This window comes from Typopeltis vanoorti, chromosome 22 (assembly GCF_054136105.1).
Source record: "Typopeltis vanoorti isolate ZY-2024b chromosome 22, IOZ_Tvanoo_1.0, whole genome shotgun sequence".
NCBI lineage: Eukaryota > Metazoa > Arthropoda > Arachnida > Uropygi > Thelyphonidae > Typopeltis > Typopeltis vanoorti.
The window spans coordinates 85646620-85659896 of record NC_143570.1 but is presented as its reverse complement, the minus strand read 5'-3'; the positions used below and the strand labels follow the sequence as shown (position 1 = coordinate 85659896).

Below are 13277 nucleotides of genomic sequence, written 5' to 3'. Positions count from 1 at the left end.
GGAAACCAGTCAATTGTGGTGACACTCATGTCCTCAAACAATGCAGTTGCAGCAGCAGCCTTACAACATGGTGCGGTGCATTGTCTTTCTGAAAGAGACAATGATTATTTCTGTAGAAACGCCACAAAGTAGGAAGCATTATGTTGTCCAGAATGTTCAGATATCTCTCTGAGTTCAATGTTTGTGGCACAAACAGTCGTCTCTGAGACCAAACCAGGAAAAACAGGACCATACTATCATGCTTAACACCTCCAACTTTCATAGTTCTGAATAATTTTGTGCAGATTCACGTCACAGTCGATGCCAAGAACTCCACATTCAACATGGCGGTCGAGGAATGGCAGTTTTTATATATTATCTTTAGTAGCACCCTACTGTAACATTCCCTGAGTGTGACGGGTCATCCACTGTGAGTAGCACTTACAGTTGACCACTTCCATCCACTTCCACCCCACATCAACAATCACTGATTGTTGGTGTGGGGTGGCTTAATTTGTCAAGAGTTTGCAACAGATAGACCTGCAACATAGCATCCTACCATATTGCCTCTTTCAAACTCTGTCAGTTCCCTTCTTGCAACCCTTTTCACCTGGATATAGTTACACTGACTTGGGAGCATCATATTCCTCCAGTTTATACTGGCTGCAAACACATGACTTATTACATGGGGCTGACCATTGACTTCTCAAGTAGAGAATTTATGTGTTCTCAAGTCCTAATCCATTTTATAAGAGAGAAAAATATGAGTTGCCTCATGGTTGGTGACATCTGTCTCTCATCATACGCTAACTCAGTATTGCCTGTAAATGACCATTCCACATGTATGCGATATGATACAAAAGCAAGCATTTGTATGACAATAAAAAATTGCTTGGAATAAAGATGCATTTGATTAGTTCATTATTGGTATATCATTGGGGAGGAGCAGTTTCTCCTCCTCTCTCTCTCTCTCTCTCTCTCTCTCTCTCTCTCTCTCTCTCTTTGTATTCATGAAAATGTAATCTTTTATACAAAAGATAAGTATTACTAATTTGCACAAGGATAATTTATTACCCCATGTTGAATTATAATCTTTTTGAATCTGTTTTTAAATAGGAAGCATATGCAGATTGTGTAGAATATTTTGGTGAGAGTTCACGTACGTTACCTGCCAACACCTTTTTTTCAATATTTGTACGCTTCACAAAGGCATTTAAGGTAAGTTTTTATCTAAATATAAATCTGCCTTAAAATTATACCCATACTAGCAATATTAATATAGTAATGTTACCTGATGTATGGTGAGAAATACACAAATTGTTATATTTGGTTAAAATTCTAATGAAGAATAGTTTTGTCTAGCAGTTATTTAAGTTCTTACATGAGGGTGAAAGCATGTTTTTTTCTTTATGTAATTCTACTATTCGTGTGGTCCTGATAAGAGATGTGTGTGTGTGTGTGTAAGAGAGAGAGTTGACATCTATAATTTGGAAGGAAAGTTCTGTTTTGAAACAGGCTGTTGGAAAGATGGTGAAGACTGTTAGTATTCTGATGGGTAGATGGATATTTGTGTTAGATTTGCAAAAGCCTTGCATTTCTTCCACTTGGTGAGTGGAATTAGAGAAGGGAAGGCAGCTTGAGTTGTAAAAACTGAAGTCTCCAAGATAAATGACTCCAGCATTTATGTATTTAGAGTGCAGAAAATCAAACTTTGGAGTTAAATAATTAATGGGTCAGGGTCATTCTTGGGGTGCTTAAGGGTCAAAGCTGTATAACTGAGAGGAGACCTCCACAGAGCCTTTAAAGGAATGCAGAGAACCAACCAGGGCTTCTGACCTAATGTCTAATCCTTACCTTCTCGTGGTGCACCTTCTTAGGTATCTACCTGGATATTGAACGAACGAGGATGGGCTGGCAATTTGGGATTTAGCTGACCAAATTGTGTTCTTATTAGCTTAAATCACAATATAAAATGATGGTACAACATGATAGAATTTCATGCCGACTGGGGGCTTCGCACAGTTAAAGAAGGCCCCCGTTGTTTTTGCCAGGAAACCAGGGTGAACAGCGAAAAGTCAGCTACTGGAAAAAATCCTAAAACACACCCCATCTCAACATCACCAGAGTTCAAGATCAGTACTATCAACATGAGAAGACTGAATGTCAAAGAAATGGAGTTAACTGAGGAATTGGATAAGTACCAGATTGATATAATATGGATGACTGAAACCAAAAAGACAAAAACTGGTGAGATCTTTCTGAGCAATAAATACAAAATGTTATATTCAGACAATGACAATCAAAGAAAAGAAGGAGTAGCCATAGTATTCAACATTAAATACGAGGCTAATCTTCTTGAATGGCCGGCAGTCTCAAGTAGAGTGATGTGGGCAAATATGAGAATGGGGAACTGGACAGTGAGACTTATTTGTGCCTATGGTCCCACAGAAGGTCCCTCAAAAAATTCCTCCACTTCTACCTTAGCAGAAGTGGAGGAATTTTTTGAGGCTTTAGAAAAAGCAACTGACACAGTGAAAATGAAAAGTTGGTCCTTGTTGGGGATCTAAATAGCAGAGTAGAAAATGATTCGGTCAAAATGAGCTGGGTCAGAAGTAAAACACTTGACCAAAGACTAGAGACCGTAGATATGAGAGTCCTGAGAAAGATTATAGGCGTGAACAGATGGCATCAATGGTAATATCATATTAAAAACGAGGATATTAGGAAAGAACTTGACATTGTCAGCATCCAGGAATGCGTTAGCAGAGCTAATCTCAGGTGGTATGGTCACTTAAACAGAATGGACGAGGAAAGATTAGCAAAACAAGTGTTCTCTGCCAGGTTGGCAAGAAAACGACCCAGAGGAAGACCAAGATATAGGTCGATTGATACGGTACAAAGTGCCTTAGACGATAGAAATTTAAGATCTGATAATGTTGGAGTCTTGACAAGTAACAGGCTGATTTGGAGGAAAATTGTAGATAGGAAGTCAGTAATGATGTAAATTTTTCATGTAGTACTATCATATCTTGTACACCCCTTGCGGGTACATGTCAGGAATTTGATGATGATGATGAAAATGATTGTCAGACATACAAAAATATATTGGGAAAATTTATTTGGAGAAAAGAGCAAAGATAATAATAATGGCAAATACCTGTTTGATTTCTGTTCAGAACATGGACTGGTTATTACTAACACCATGTTCCAACATAAAAATGTACACATATTCACATGGAGAAGAGACAAGAAATGAGAAAAATCTTGTTGACTATGTTATTCTTGATAGTGATGTTTTCTCTCTCTGGTGCAGGACACTAGAGTGTACAGAGGATTTGAAATTGGAAGTGATCACCATTTAGTCTTGAGCAGGATAAAATTGAATTTCATAGTGAAAAGAATAACATGTAAGAAAGTTTTAAAGCGAATAAAAGCTGAGCAGCTCTCAGATGTGAACTGCAGACTAAAATACACAAACATTATTCAAGAAAAAATGAAAGAGTTTGTGAACAGGAAACAAACCTTGGATTTTCAATGGCAAGCCCTGAAGAAAACATTGATTCAGCCAGAGATACAACATGTGGTGAAGTTGTCTGCAAGGACAGAAAAATGAGAACTCCATGGTGGACAAGGGAAGTTAAAGAGGAAGTGAAGGAAAAGAAGAAAGCATATCAAAAGTTCCTGGCAAATAAGTCAGAAAATTTGAGAATACAGAGACAAATGTAAGAAAGCTAAAATCTGTGTAAAACTAGCTAAATGAAAGTCATGGAAAGACTTTAATAAGAACATAGAAAATAACTATCATAAGGTGGCAAGATATTCTGGAGGCTGTTGGAAAAGCTCACAAATGGAGGAAAGAGTGCTGTAAAAGAAATTAGGGATGATAAGGTGACATGAAAACTGAAGAAAAAGATATCCTTGATGTATGGAGTAATTACTTCGAATAATTGTTAAATGAAACAAGCAGTGATGACAGCCCAATGGTTAAAAAAAACACTGACCAGGCATACATATCCATATTTGAAGTAGAAAAAGCCATCAAAGGCAGAAATGTGGAAAGGCAGCAGGAATAGATGATATTCAAGAAATGCTCAATCATGGAGGTATAAAAGTCATTCAGTGGCTGCACTGCATAGTTCAGAAGGTCTGGACAGAGGTATGCATTCGAGATGACTGGAGTAGATCTCTCATTGTACTCTCATATAAAAAGGGAAATAAAACTGAATGTGAGAATTTCAGAGGTATTTCTCTACTGAGTGTTCCTGGTAAGATTTATTCAAGTATACTTGAGAAACATTGAGGATTGTGGAAGGGAAGCTTAGTGAAGAACAAGCTGGATTCTGGCCAGATAGAGGCTGTCAGGATGAAATTTTCATGTTACGGCAAATAGTTGAAAAATCATGGGAATATGACAGTGATCTTTATTTAAGTTTTATAGATCTGGAAAAGATATATGACAGGGTGCCAAGAGAGAGAAAAACTGTTCAGAGTGCTACAGTTGTATGGTGTCAATGGAGCATTATATCAAGCAATACTTAGTTTTCATTTGAGTTGTAAGTCAGTAGTTAGAATTGAAGGAAGTACAGCAAGATGGTTTAATGTTAAATCTGGTGTCAGACAAGGGTGTACATTATCCCCCCTGTTATTCATTATCTATATGGATCACATTATGAAGCAAAGTGGTATTAAACCTGATATCAAAATTGGAGATGTTATCCTCTGCTTTTTGCTTTATGCGGATGATGTTATACTTCTGAATAAATCCGCTCCAAGTCTGCAAGATTCCCTGACTAAATTGAATAACTGTTATAATAGATATGGTATGAAGGTCAGCAATAACAAGACAAAGACAATGAAAATAGGCAGAAGCTTTGAAAATATCAACTACATTGTAAATGAAGATCCTATCGAACAAGTAAAACATTTCAGCTACTTAGATATAATTTTTAGTGAAGATTGTAAATTAAATATGTAAATCGACAACAGAATCAACAAAACTGGTATGGTAGGAAGTTATCTGAATAAATTTATATGGAATAAGAGAGAAATTAGTTAAAACACTAAATTAGCTGTATATAAGACAGTGTTCAAACCAATTTTAACTTATGTATATGAGAACTGTGTTAGAAGTAAAACACTTGACCAAAGAATAGAGACTGCAGTTATGAGAGTCCTGAGAAAGATTAGGGGCATAATCACAGATCGTCGCTTGGTGTCGCACTGATTAGATCGTCGGCTTGTCGAGAGCTCCTGAAAAGATTAGTAGTATTTTGTGTTAACATTAGATATTTTACTAGAATTTTAAGTAGTATTGTTTGCTTTTTGTTCTTGGTGTGTCTGTGCAATTTTTGTGTGTTTTCTGTTATTTTAATTATTATTGTTAAGAAAAGATAGCGTACACATGGCACTGATAAAGAAAAAAATGGCGGCCAGGTCGCCATGTTTGTTTAAGAGTTTTGATGTAAACGAATTTATGCAATGTGCTGTCTGTGAGATGTATGCCTTGCGAAGAGTGGTGGGAGTCTGGTTAGAAAGTGATAGTGGAGTTAATATGTGTAGAAAGTGTAAAGAGAATGAGGACTTCAAGTGTGTTTCATGTGTCGAGAGTGATATCATTAACGATAGTCAGAATGTAGAAAATGGCGGTGTGCTAGAGAATTGCGTGGTAGTGCCAGATAGGTGTGAGAGCGTCGCCGAAAGTGTAAATGAAGGTAGAAACATAGAAAGAATGGATGATTTGATCGATAATGAAAATGGTGAGATAAATGCGAGTAGCGAAATTGCCTGTTTGAATGGTGCGATACACAGAGCTAAAAGACAACTGGAGCGTATGGAAAAATGTGTGTTGAACGTACCGACAAATAACCGGCGGAAGTCTGTGACGGCAAATAATAGAATGTTCGTGAACGTCAATAAAACGAAGGAGCGAGTGCTGTATGGGGATTCGCTATTAAGAGGCGTAATAATTGAGAGTTTAACGAAGTCGTACCAGCCGGGTGCAAACATAAAGGACTTCAGCGAATCTATTCGACTGCAAAAACAGAGGGTGAAAGAGATGATAATCGTGGCAGGAACGAATGATTTGAAAGAGGACAAAATGGAAATGATAGAGGATGTGAGGGAGTTGTTTGAGGTAACAAAAGAGAAGAGTGAGAGAGTTAGGATGGTGAGTATCTTACCACGGTATGATAGCGAAGTGTTTAGAAGGAGGGCTATAATTGCCAATGACTTTATGTGTGGGTTATGCATGGAGAGTGGTGTGGAATGAGTTCGATGGGCAAAAGGACTTACATAAGATGGATGGGTTACATTTGAATGGAGTTGGTGTACGGAGACTTGAAAGAGTGTTGATGAATGATGTGGAAGTGGATGTACAGACTCATGGAAACTAGATTTATTAAGAGGGGGGGAGTAGATATGCAGACTTTAGGGGGCAGTTAAGTGTATGAATGAGTATATTATGCCCGAGCGAGTACGACAGACAACAAATCAGAATAGGATAGTTAGTATAAGGCATCAAAGTAGGGATGGGACAAATGGGCTTCTGCGATTCATGTACACTAATGCCAGGAGTATTAGGAACAAGAAGGAAGAGTTTTGGGCCATGGTTGGCACTTCCAGGCCACAGGTTGTCGGTATTAGTGAAACATGGCTGACAGAAGATGATAAAGCTAGTGGGATTGAATGCGACGGGTATAGCGTGTTCAGGAGTGACAGGGTGAATAAAAAGGGGGGAGGAGTGTTATTGATGATAGCTGATGAGCTTCAGCCAAGGAGTATAGAAGTTGAACTGCAGGATGTGGAAAAAAGCACATTTGAGGCTGTTTGGTGTGAGATAGAATCTAGCAGAACAAAATATACAATTGGGTGCTGCTATAGACTGGGTGATGGAGTGGATGATGGGGATAGTATGCATAAGCAAATAGAAGAAATGAGTGGAAGGAGGGTAATTATTATGGGTGATTTCAATTGTAACATTGACTGGAAAGAGGAGAGGACACATGGGAGGAAGGAATTGGATTTTATGCGGTTATTAAGGGACAACTATCTATGGCAATATGTATTGGAAAATACCAGGGGACAGAGAGTGCTGGAGACCTAGTAATTGCAACTGAGAATGTGGCGGTAACGAACATGACTATGTTGCCACCAATTGGTGAGAGTGACCATAAGGTCATGACTTGGGAGGTGGCTAAAGGAGTCGAATTTACAATTAAGACAGGGTACATGTGGAATTACCAGGCTGGTAAGTATGACAAGCTTAGGTGTGTGCTTGGCTCAGTGCCATGGTATGTAAAACTGCAAGGGCTGGATGTTGATAGTGCATGGAAGGTGGTTAAGAACTGTTTGCAGGAGGCAATGGTTGACTGTATAACAAGAGTCCGAATAATAAATCAAGTATGGGTTAAATGGATGAATAACACTATTAAGCTTGAGCAGCAAAAAAAGAAACAATTGTGGAGGGAATTTAAGGAGAACGGTGACCATCAGGCAGGAACAGTATAAAGCTCAGACCAGGATGGTAACAAGGGTAGTAAGAAAAGCAAAAGCGGATTACGAAAGAAAATTGGCCATGTAGGCTAAAGAGAATCCCAAACAGTTTTTTCAATATGTTGCAAGTAAAAGGAAAAATGCTCATGGTAGAATGATCTTAAAAAATGCTGAGGGTAGGGAGGTAACCGAATCAGTCGATATTGTGGAATTACTGAGCGAGCACTTTGCAAGAGTATATCATCCAGGTGGTGACTTTGCAGGAATAGAAGAACCAACAGCTTATACTGGAATTGTGATGAATGAAGTAGAGGTAACTAGTCTATTACAGAACCTCAATGTCAATATATCTGTGGGATTGGATGGTATACCAGCTCGTGTCGTACGTGAAGCGGCCAAAGAATTGTCAGTGCCCTTGACCATTTTGCTTAATTTGAGCCTCAGGACTGGGTCAGTCCCAAGGGGGTGGAAAGAGGGGAAAATAGTTCCACTGCACAAAGGTGGTTCCAAGGCTGCTGTTGAAAATTACCGGCCAATCAGCATAACAGGAATCATTATCAAGGTCTTAGAGAAAAGAGTCAAGAGGAAAATACAAGATTGGATAGAAGAAAATGGGATACTGTATCGGGGACAGCATGGTTTTGTGAAGGGTAGGTCATGCCTCAGTAACTTGCTCACGTATTATAACACAATGACGGCTGAACTGGATAAGGGTAATGGGTTTACAGTGATTCTACTGGACCTTGCTAAGGACTTTGACAGGATACCACATGGAATTCTAATCAGTAAATTGCAGCATATGGGAATGGACATAGGGTTGGTGAGATGGATAGGAGGGTGGTTGACGGAGAGATATCAGAGAGTGGTTTACTCAGGAGTAGAGTCCACAAGATGGCCTGTGACGAGTGGTGTGCCACAAGGATCTGTTCTTGGACCACTGCTGTTTAATTTGTTCATTAATGATATAGGAAAGGATCTGAGAGGAACAGTTCATTTGTTTGCGGATGATGCGAAGTTGGGTAGGGCAATAGTGAATGCAGATGACGTCAAAAATTTGCAGGATGATTTGGATAGATTGGAGGTCTGGGCTAAGGAGAATGGATGTCAATTTAATGTGGCAAAATGTAAGGTTATGCATTTTGGGGTGAAAAGATTGGCGGCAGTTTACTGCATTGGTGGAACCGTGCTCCAGGAAATTGATGAGGCACGAGATTTAGGAGTGTTGGTGGATAAGGAATTGAAATTTAGGGGACACATTGCAAAAGTGGCCAAATCAGCTCATCAAATCACTTGGTTGCTGAAGAATACGTTGACAAGCAGAGACAAGCAGGTTATTGTTCCTCTGTATCGAGCCTTGATACAGAGGAACCCCATCTCGACTACTGTGCTCAGATTTGGTCACCTAGGTTTCTTCTTGATGAGGAGGAGGTGGAGAGGATCCAGAGGCGAGTGACCAAGATGATAGCAGGTCTGTGGAATAAACCGTATGAGAACAGGTTGAGGATTTGTGGGTTGCAAAAATTGGTTGATAGGCAGAGGAGGGGAGATGTGATTGAGACATTCAAATTACTGAAGAGTTTCTATAAAATTAATTCAGAAGATATTTTTGAGAACAGGGCTGGTTGTGGGAGGACTAGGGGACACCCATGGAAACTGGGCAAAAGTGTGGTTAGTAAAGGTGTTAGAGCTGGGTTCTTTACTTTTAGAGTAGTGAATGAGTAGAATGCGCTCCCTGAGTCTGTGGTGGATGCTGTGACAGTGAATGAGTTTAAGGCAAGGTATGATAGATACTGTATGAATGTCGAATAGTTGTGATGAATATGATTTGGGGCCTCCCTCGATGAGTCTAATGACTCCCTGGAGTTGCCCGTAATAATAGTAATAATAATAATAATAATAATAATAAACAGAAGGCATCAATGGTGATATCATATTAAAAACAAGGATATTAGGAAAGAAATTGATATTGTCAGCATCCAGGAATGCATCAGCAGAGCTGATCTCAGGTGGTATGGTCACTTAAACAGAATGGGAGAGAATGATGAGCAAAACAACTGTTCTCCGACAGGTTAGCAGGAAGAAGTCACAGAGGAAGACCATGATATAGGTGGATTGATATGGTAAAAAGTGCCTTAGAAGATAGAAATATAAGATCTGATAAAATTGTAGTTTTGACAGGTAACAGACTGATTTAGAGGAAAATTTTAGATAGGAAGTTAGTAATGATGTAAATTTTTCAGGTAGTACTATCATATCCTGTACACCCTTTGAGGATACACGTCAGGAATTTGATGAAGATGATTATGATGATTGGTCATTGGAATTCGGAGAATAATATTGACAGCAATTAATGCAACAAAGTCTGCATGAAAATTTGAGCCAAAACAGATCAAAATAAAGTATCATAAGTTTGATATTCTCTGAAACGGGATGCTTGATCTGGTGAATACACAAGCCTACTCTTTGACAGAAGAAGTCATGCAGAATGTAGTTTGAATAGTTGAACCAGACAACAGTTGTTGAGGCTATAGTCAAAATTCGTGATCTTCCAGTCATGATACCTAAAAGTCGTGAGGAAGTCAAGATACTCAAAACACCAAACTGCTCATCATTCTTCATTATGTTAGAAATAACTTCATCAAATTCATTGTTACTAAAAAATAGTTTTTTTTTTTTCTTGCCAGGAGGATCTCACTTTCTCCTTTTCTCACTTCGATAATATTCAGATATCCAGGCATAGTAAGATTTATTTCCATTTTTAGGCTGACTTGCACCTCTGGTATTTTCTGGTGCAAAAATAACACCTGAAGTGCTCTGTTTGTTGGTAATGAGTTATTCACTACTCACCTGTACAGCTTCTAGCCTATATAAATCCTAAATCTCCTCATCATTGTAATACTGGTGTTATATATTGGATGGTGCACCAAAATTCTTGATAGGTAAAGGTAAGTTCAATTAACTGATGATCACTCTCTCATAGGCTCTTGCAAAAACAAAAGGTGCAAGTGATGTGCTGTTGAGTGGATTGAGTTGCAGAACATGCTGACAGAGTGATAAATCTCAGTTATGGTAGTCTATAAAAACAACGAAGGGGAAACAACAGCCCTACCAAAGATTCGAGTTAAAAACAGTAATGGAGATGGTACAAAAGAGATGCAAAAGAAGAAATATTCAACTTCTAAAATCATCATTGGGAGATCTCTTCTATCACATACAGTAAACAAGAATACCAAAATAAAATTTAGAAATGAATCTAATTCTTTTATCATACAACTATGTGAATATGGGCTAAATTATTTCAAAGTAGTAAGGATAATATTTGCTCCACTTTCTGAGTGTAATGTAGCTTTTTAGAAAGAAAAGTATTTCCAAATGCTGAATTATAATAGAAAGTTAAGCCATAAATACAAAGCTAGAATAAAAACAAAACAGTTTTACAGGATATACAGAAGATCAAAATATAGGAATAACAAGCCTGAAAGCATAGCATAAATTATTTCACAGAGATGAAATAGCAAACTCTGCCTGATTGCTCTTTCATCTTTCATGACTAATGTTTGTCCATTGCTATTGTTGATTATGATTTTATTCATATGTTGTTCTGCATTTTGGGTGTCTAACATAGAAATTTCTTTGTTTGGTTATTTGTGACTTGTTTTTCTGGATTTCTTCAGTTTGTTCATGTAAATCTTATCTTTTTTTTTTGGTCTTCCTATTTTATTGTTTTTTTCTTACTGCACTCTTTCTCTACCCTTGTATATTTGAGTAACATGAATATCAAGTAAATTATTAAGTGCCAGTTATTTCTGTCTTCTTTTCTTGTTACTGCTTATTCACTTTCTTTGTTAAATCAGTTATTTCACTGCTTTTACTCTGAATTCCAGTTATTTTCTGCTGTGACTTTTATACTGTCTTGATGTCAGGGTAATTCCAAGAAGAGAAATCTCATCTTTTCTGGAAATTTGGGTGTTGGCAAAAATAATGCTGGGAGAAAATGGTTCTTTTTTTGAGAAATAAGACAGAATTGGGTTTTACTAGCATTGAAATTGACAAGGTTATCTGAACACCATTGGAGGATAGCTGGCGATCAAAATTGTGAGGGTGGTGGTGGTTGATAGTCTGTAGGTTGAGGTGAGTTGTGTAGAGTAAGGTTTATCAAATGAAAGGGAGGAGTGCAATGTACTGTCATTCACAAAACTGTGTATTGAGTTGAAGGCCAACTGAAGTAGGTCATTGATATATAGAAAGAAGAGGGTTGGTGAAAGAACGGAACCTTGTGAGACCCCAGCATTAATTGAATGGTGAGAGGATAAGGAACCATCCATCATCACATAGTGTACATCCAGACAGAAAGCTGGTAATTCAACTACAGAAACCCTGAGACATGATGGTCTGTCTTAGTAAACCTTTGTTCCATAGCCAGCAAAAGTTGGTCGATTGGTAGAGCCTCTGCTACTAATGGCTCATGCAAAAAGTTAAGCAAGTTTGAATGTGGTTAGTAGTTGGAAGGGGCATCGATAGTTCGATACTGTTGTCACACTCTCCTTCAATTGGTCTTTGGACTCCCTGGAGGTGTCACTTAATAATAATAATAATAATTCCCATTCAAAAGCTTTGGAAATATCAAGTGCAAACACTTGAGATTCACCAAACTTCTCCATGACATTTGTCCAGAGATGGGTGACATATGTGAGCAGGTCTCCTGTTGATCAGCAGCATCGGAATCCATACTGGTGGTCGTTTATTAGATGGGTGCCTTCAAGTGGTGTAGGAGTTGGTAATTGATGGTTTTCTCCATTACTTTAGGCAGGACTGAGGTGAGTGAAATAGGACAGTAGTTAGACAGCAGTTATTTGTCACTCTTCTTGGGAAGTTGAATATAGGCCAATTTCCAGCTGTGGGATAGATACCAGTGGAGTAAGAGAGTATATACAGGCAACATAGAATAGGAATCAGTTCTGGTGCACAACTTTCAGGACAATTGGCAGAATGTCATAAAGTCCAGGAGACTTTTTTGTGTCTAATTTGGACAATATTTTTCTGATCTTTTTCTGGCAAAAGGATATAGGGGCATTGTATGTTTGGCATCTGGAATAGTTGGGGACGTTTACCATCGATAGTTATGTGTGCATTGGAAGCAAAGTGTGAAGCCAAGATTGGCTTTTTTTTGTGGGTGATGATGCAGTAGAGCCATCTGGATATGATAGGGGTACCAGGGAATTGACATCTGCCTTGGTATATTTGTTTAATATGAGTCTTGTATTTGGTCAAGTTCCAAAGGAATAGAAGAAAGGCAAGATTGTACTGCTTCATAAGGAAGGTGACAGAACTCGTGCTTCAAATTATAGGCTAATCTGTATGTTAGGTCTTGTGGTTGGAGAGGTTAGTCTTTGATGGACAGCATGGATTTGCTAAAGGGAGGTCATGTTTCTTTATTTATTACAGTAAGGTGATGACTGCATTGGACATGGGAGATGGATACACAGTAGTATACTTAGATTTGAAATCGAGTTTGATCATTGTTGATTGGATTTTAACGGTATAGATGCAAACACAGGTTGATAAGAAAATAACTATTTATTAAATTAATTGCTAATACTTCGCTGGTATCTTCAGAGCACACAAGCACAGTTTGTTACGGTAGCGACACAACTGCAATCCGGTTAACAGTGGGACTAGTATGAGTAATTGTAGCGTGCAACACAAAGACTAAAGTCTTAATTAAGCACCATCTAAGTTTTAAAAAAAAAAAAATGAGAGAGAAAAAACAGAGATTAATTTTGTCTTAGGATGACTGTCTCCCAAAT

General features: G+C 38.2%; 1 protein-coding gene across 1 annotated transcript in view; it reads left to right on the top strand.

Moving 5' to 3' along the window:
* Frl (formin-like protein) overlaps positions 1-13277 on the top strand; it is a 516064-nt gene that overhangs the window by 452328 nt on the left and 50459 nt on the right. The window contains 1 exon segment of the mRNA XM_090412395.1: positions 1096-1197. Coding sequence (XP_090268521.1) covers positions 1096-1197 — 102 coding nt within the window.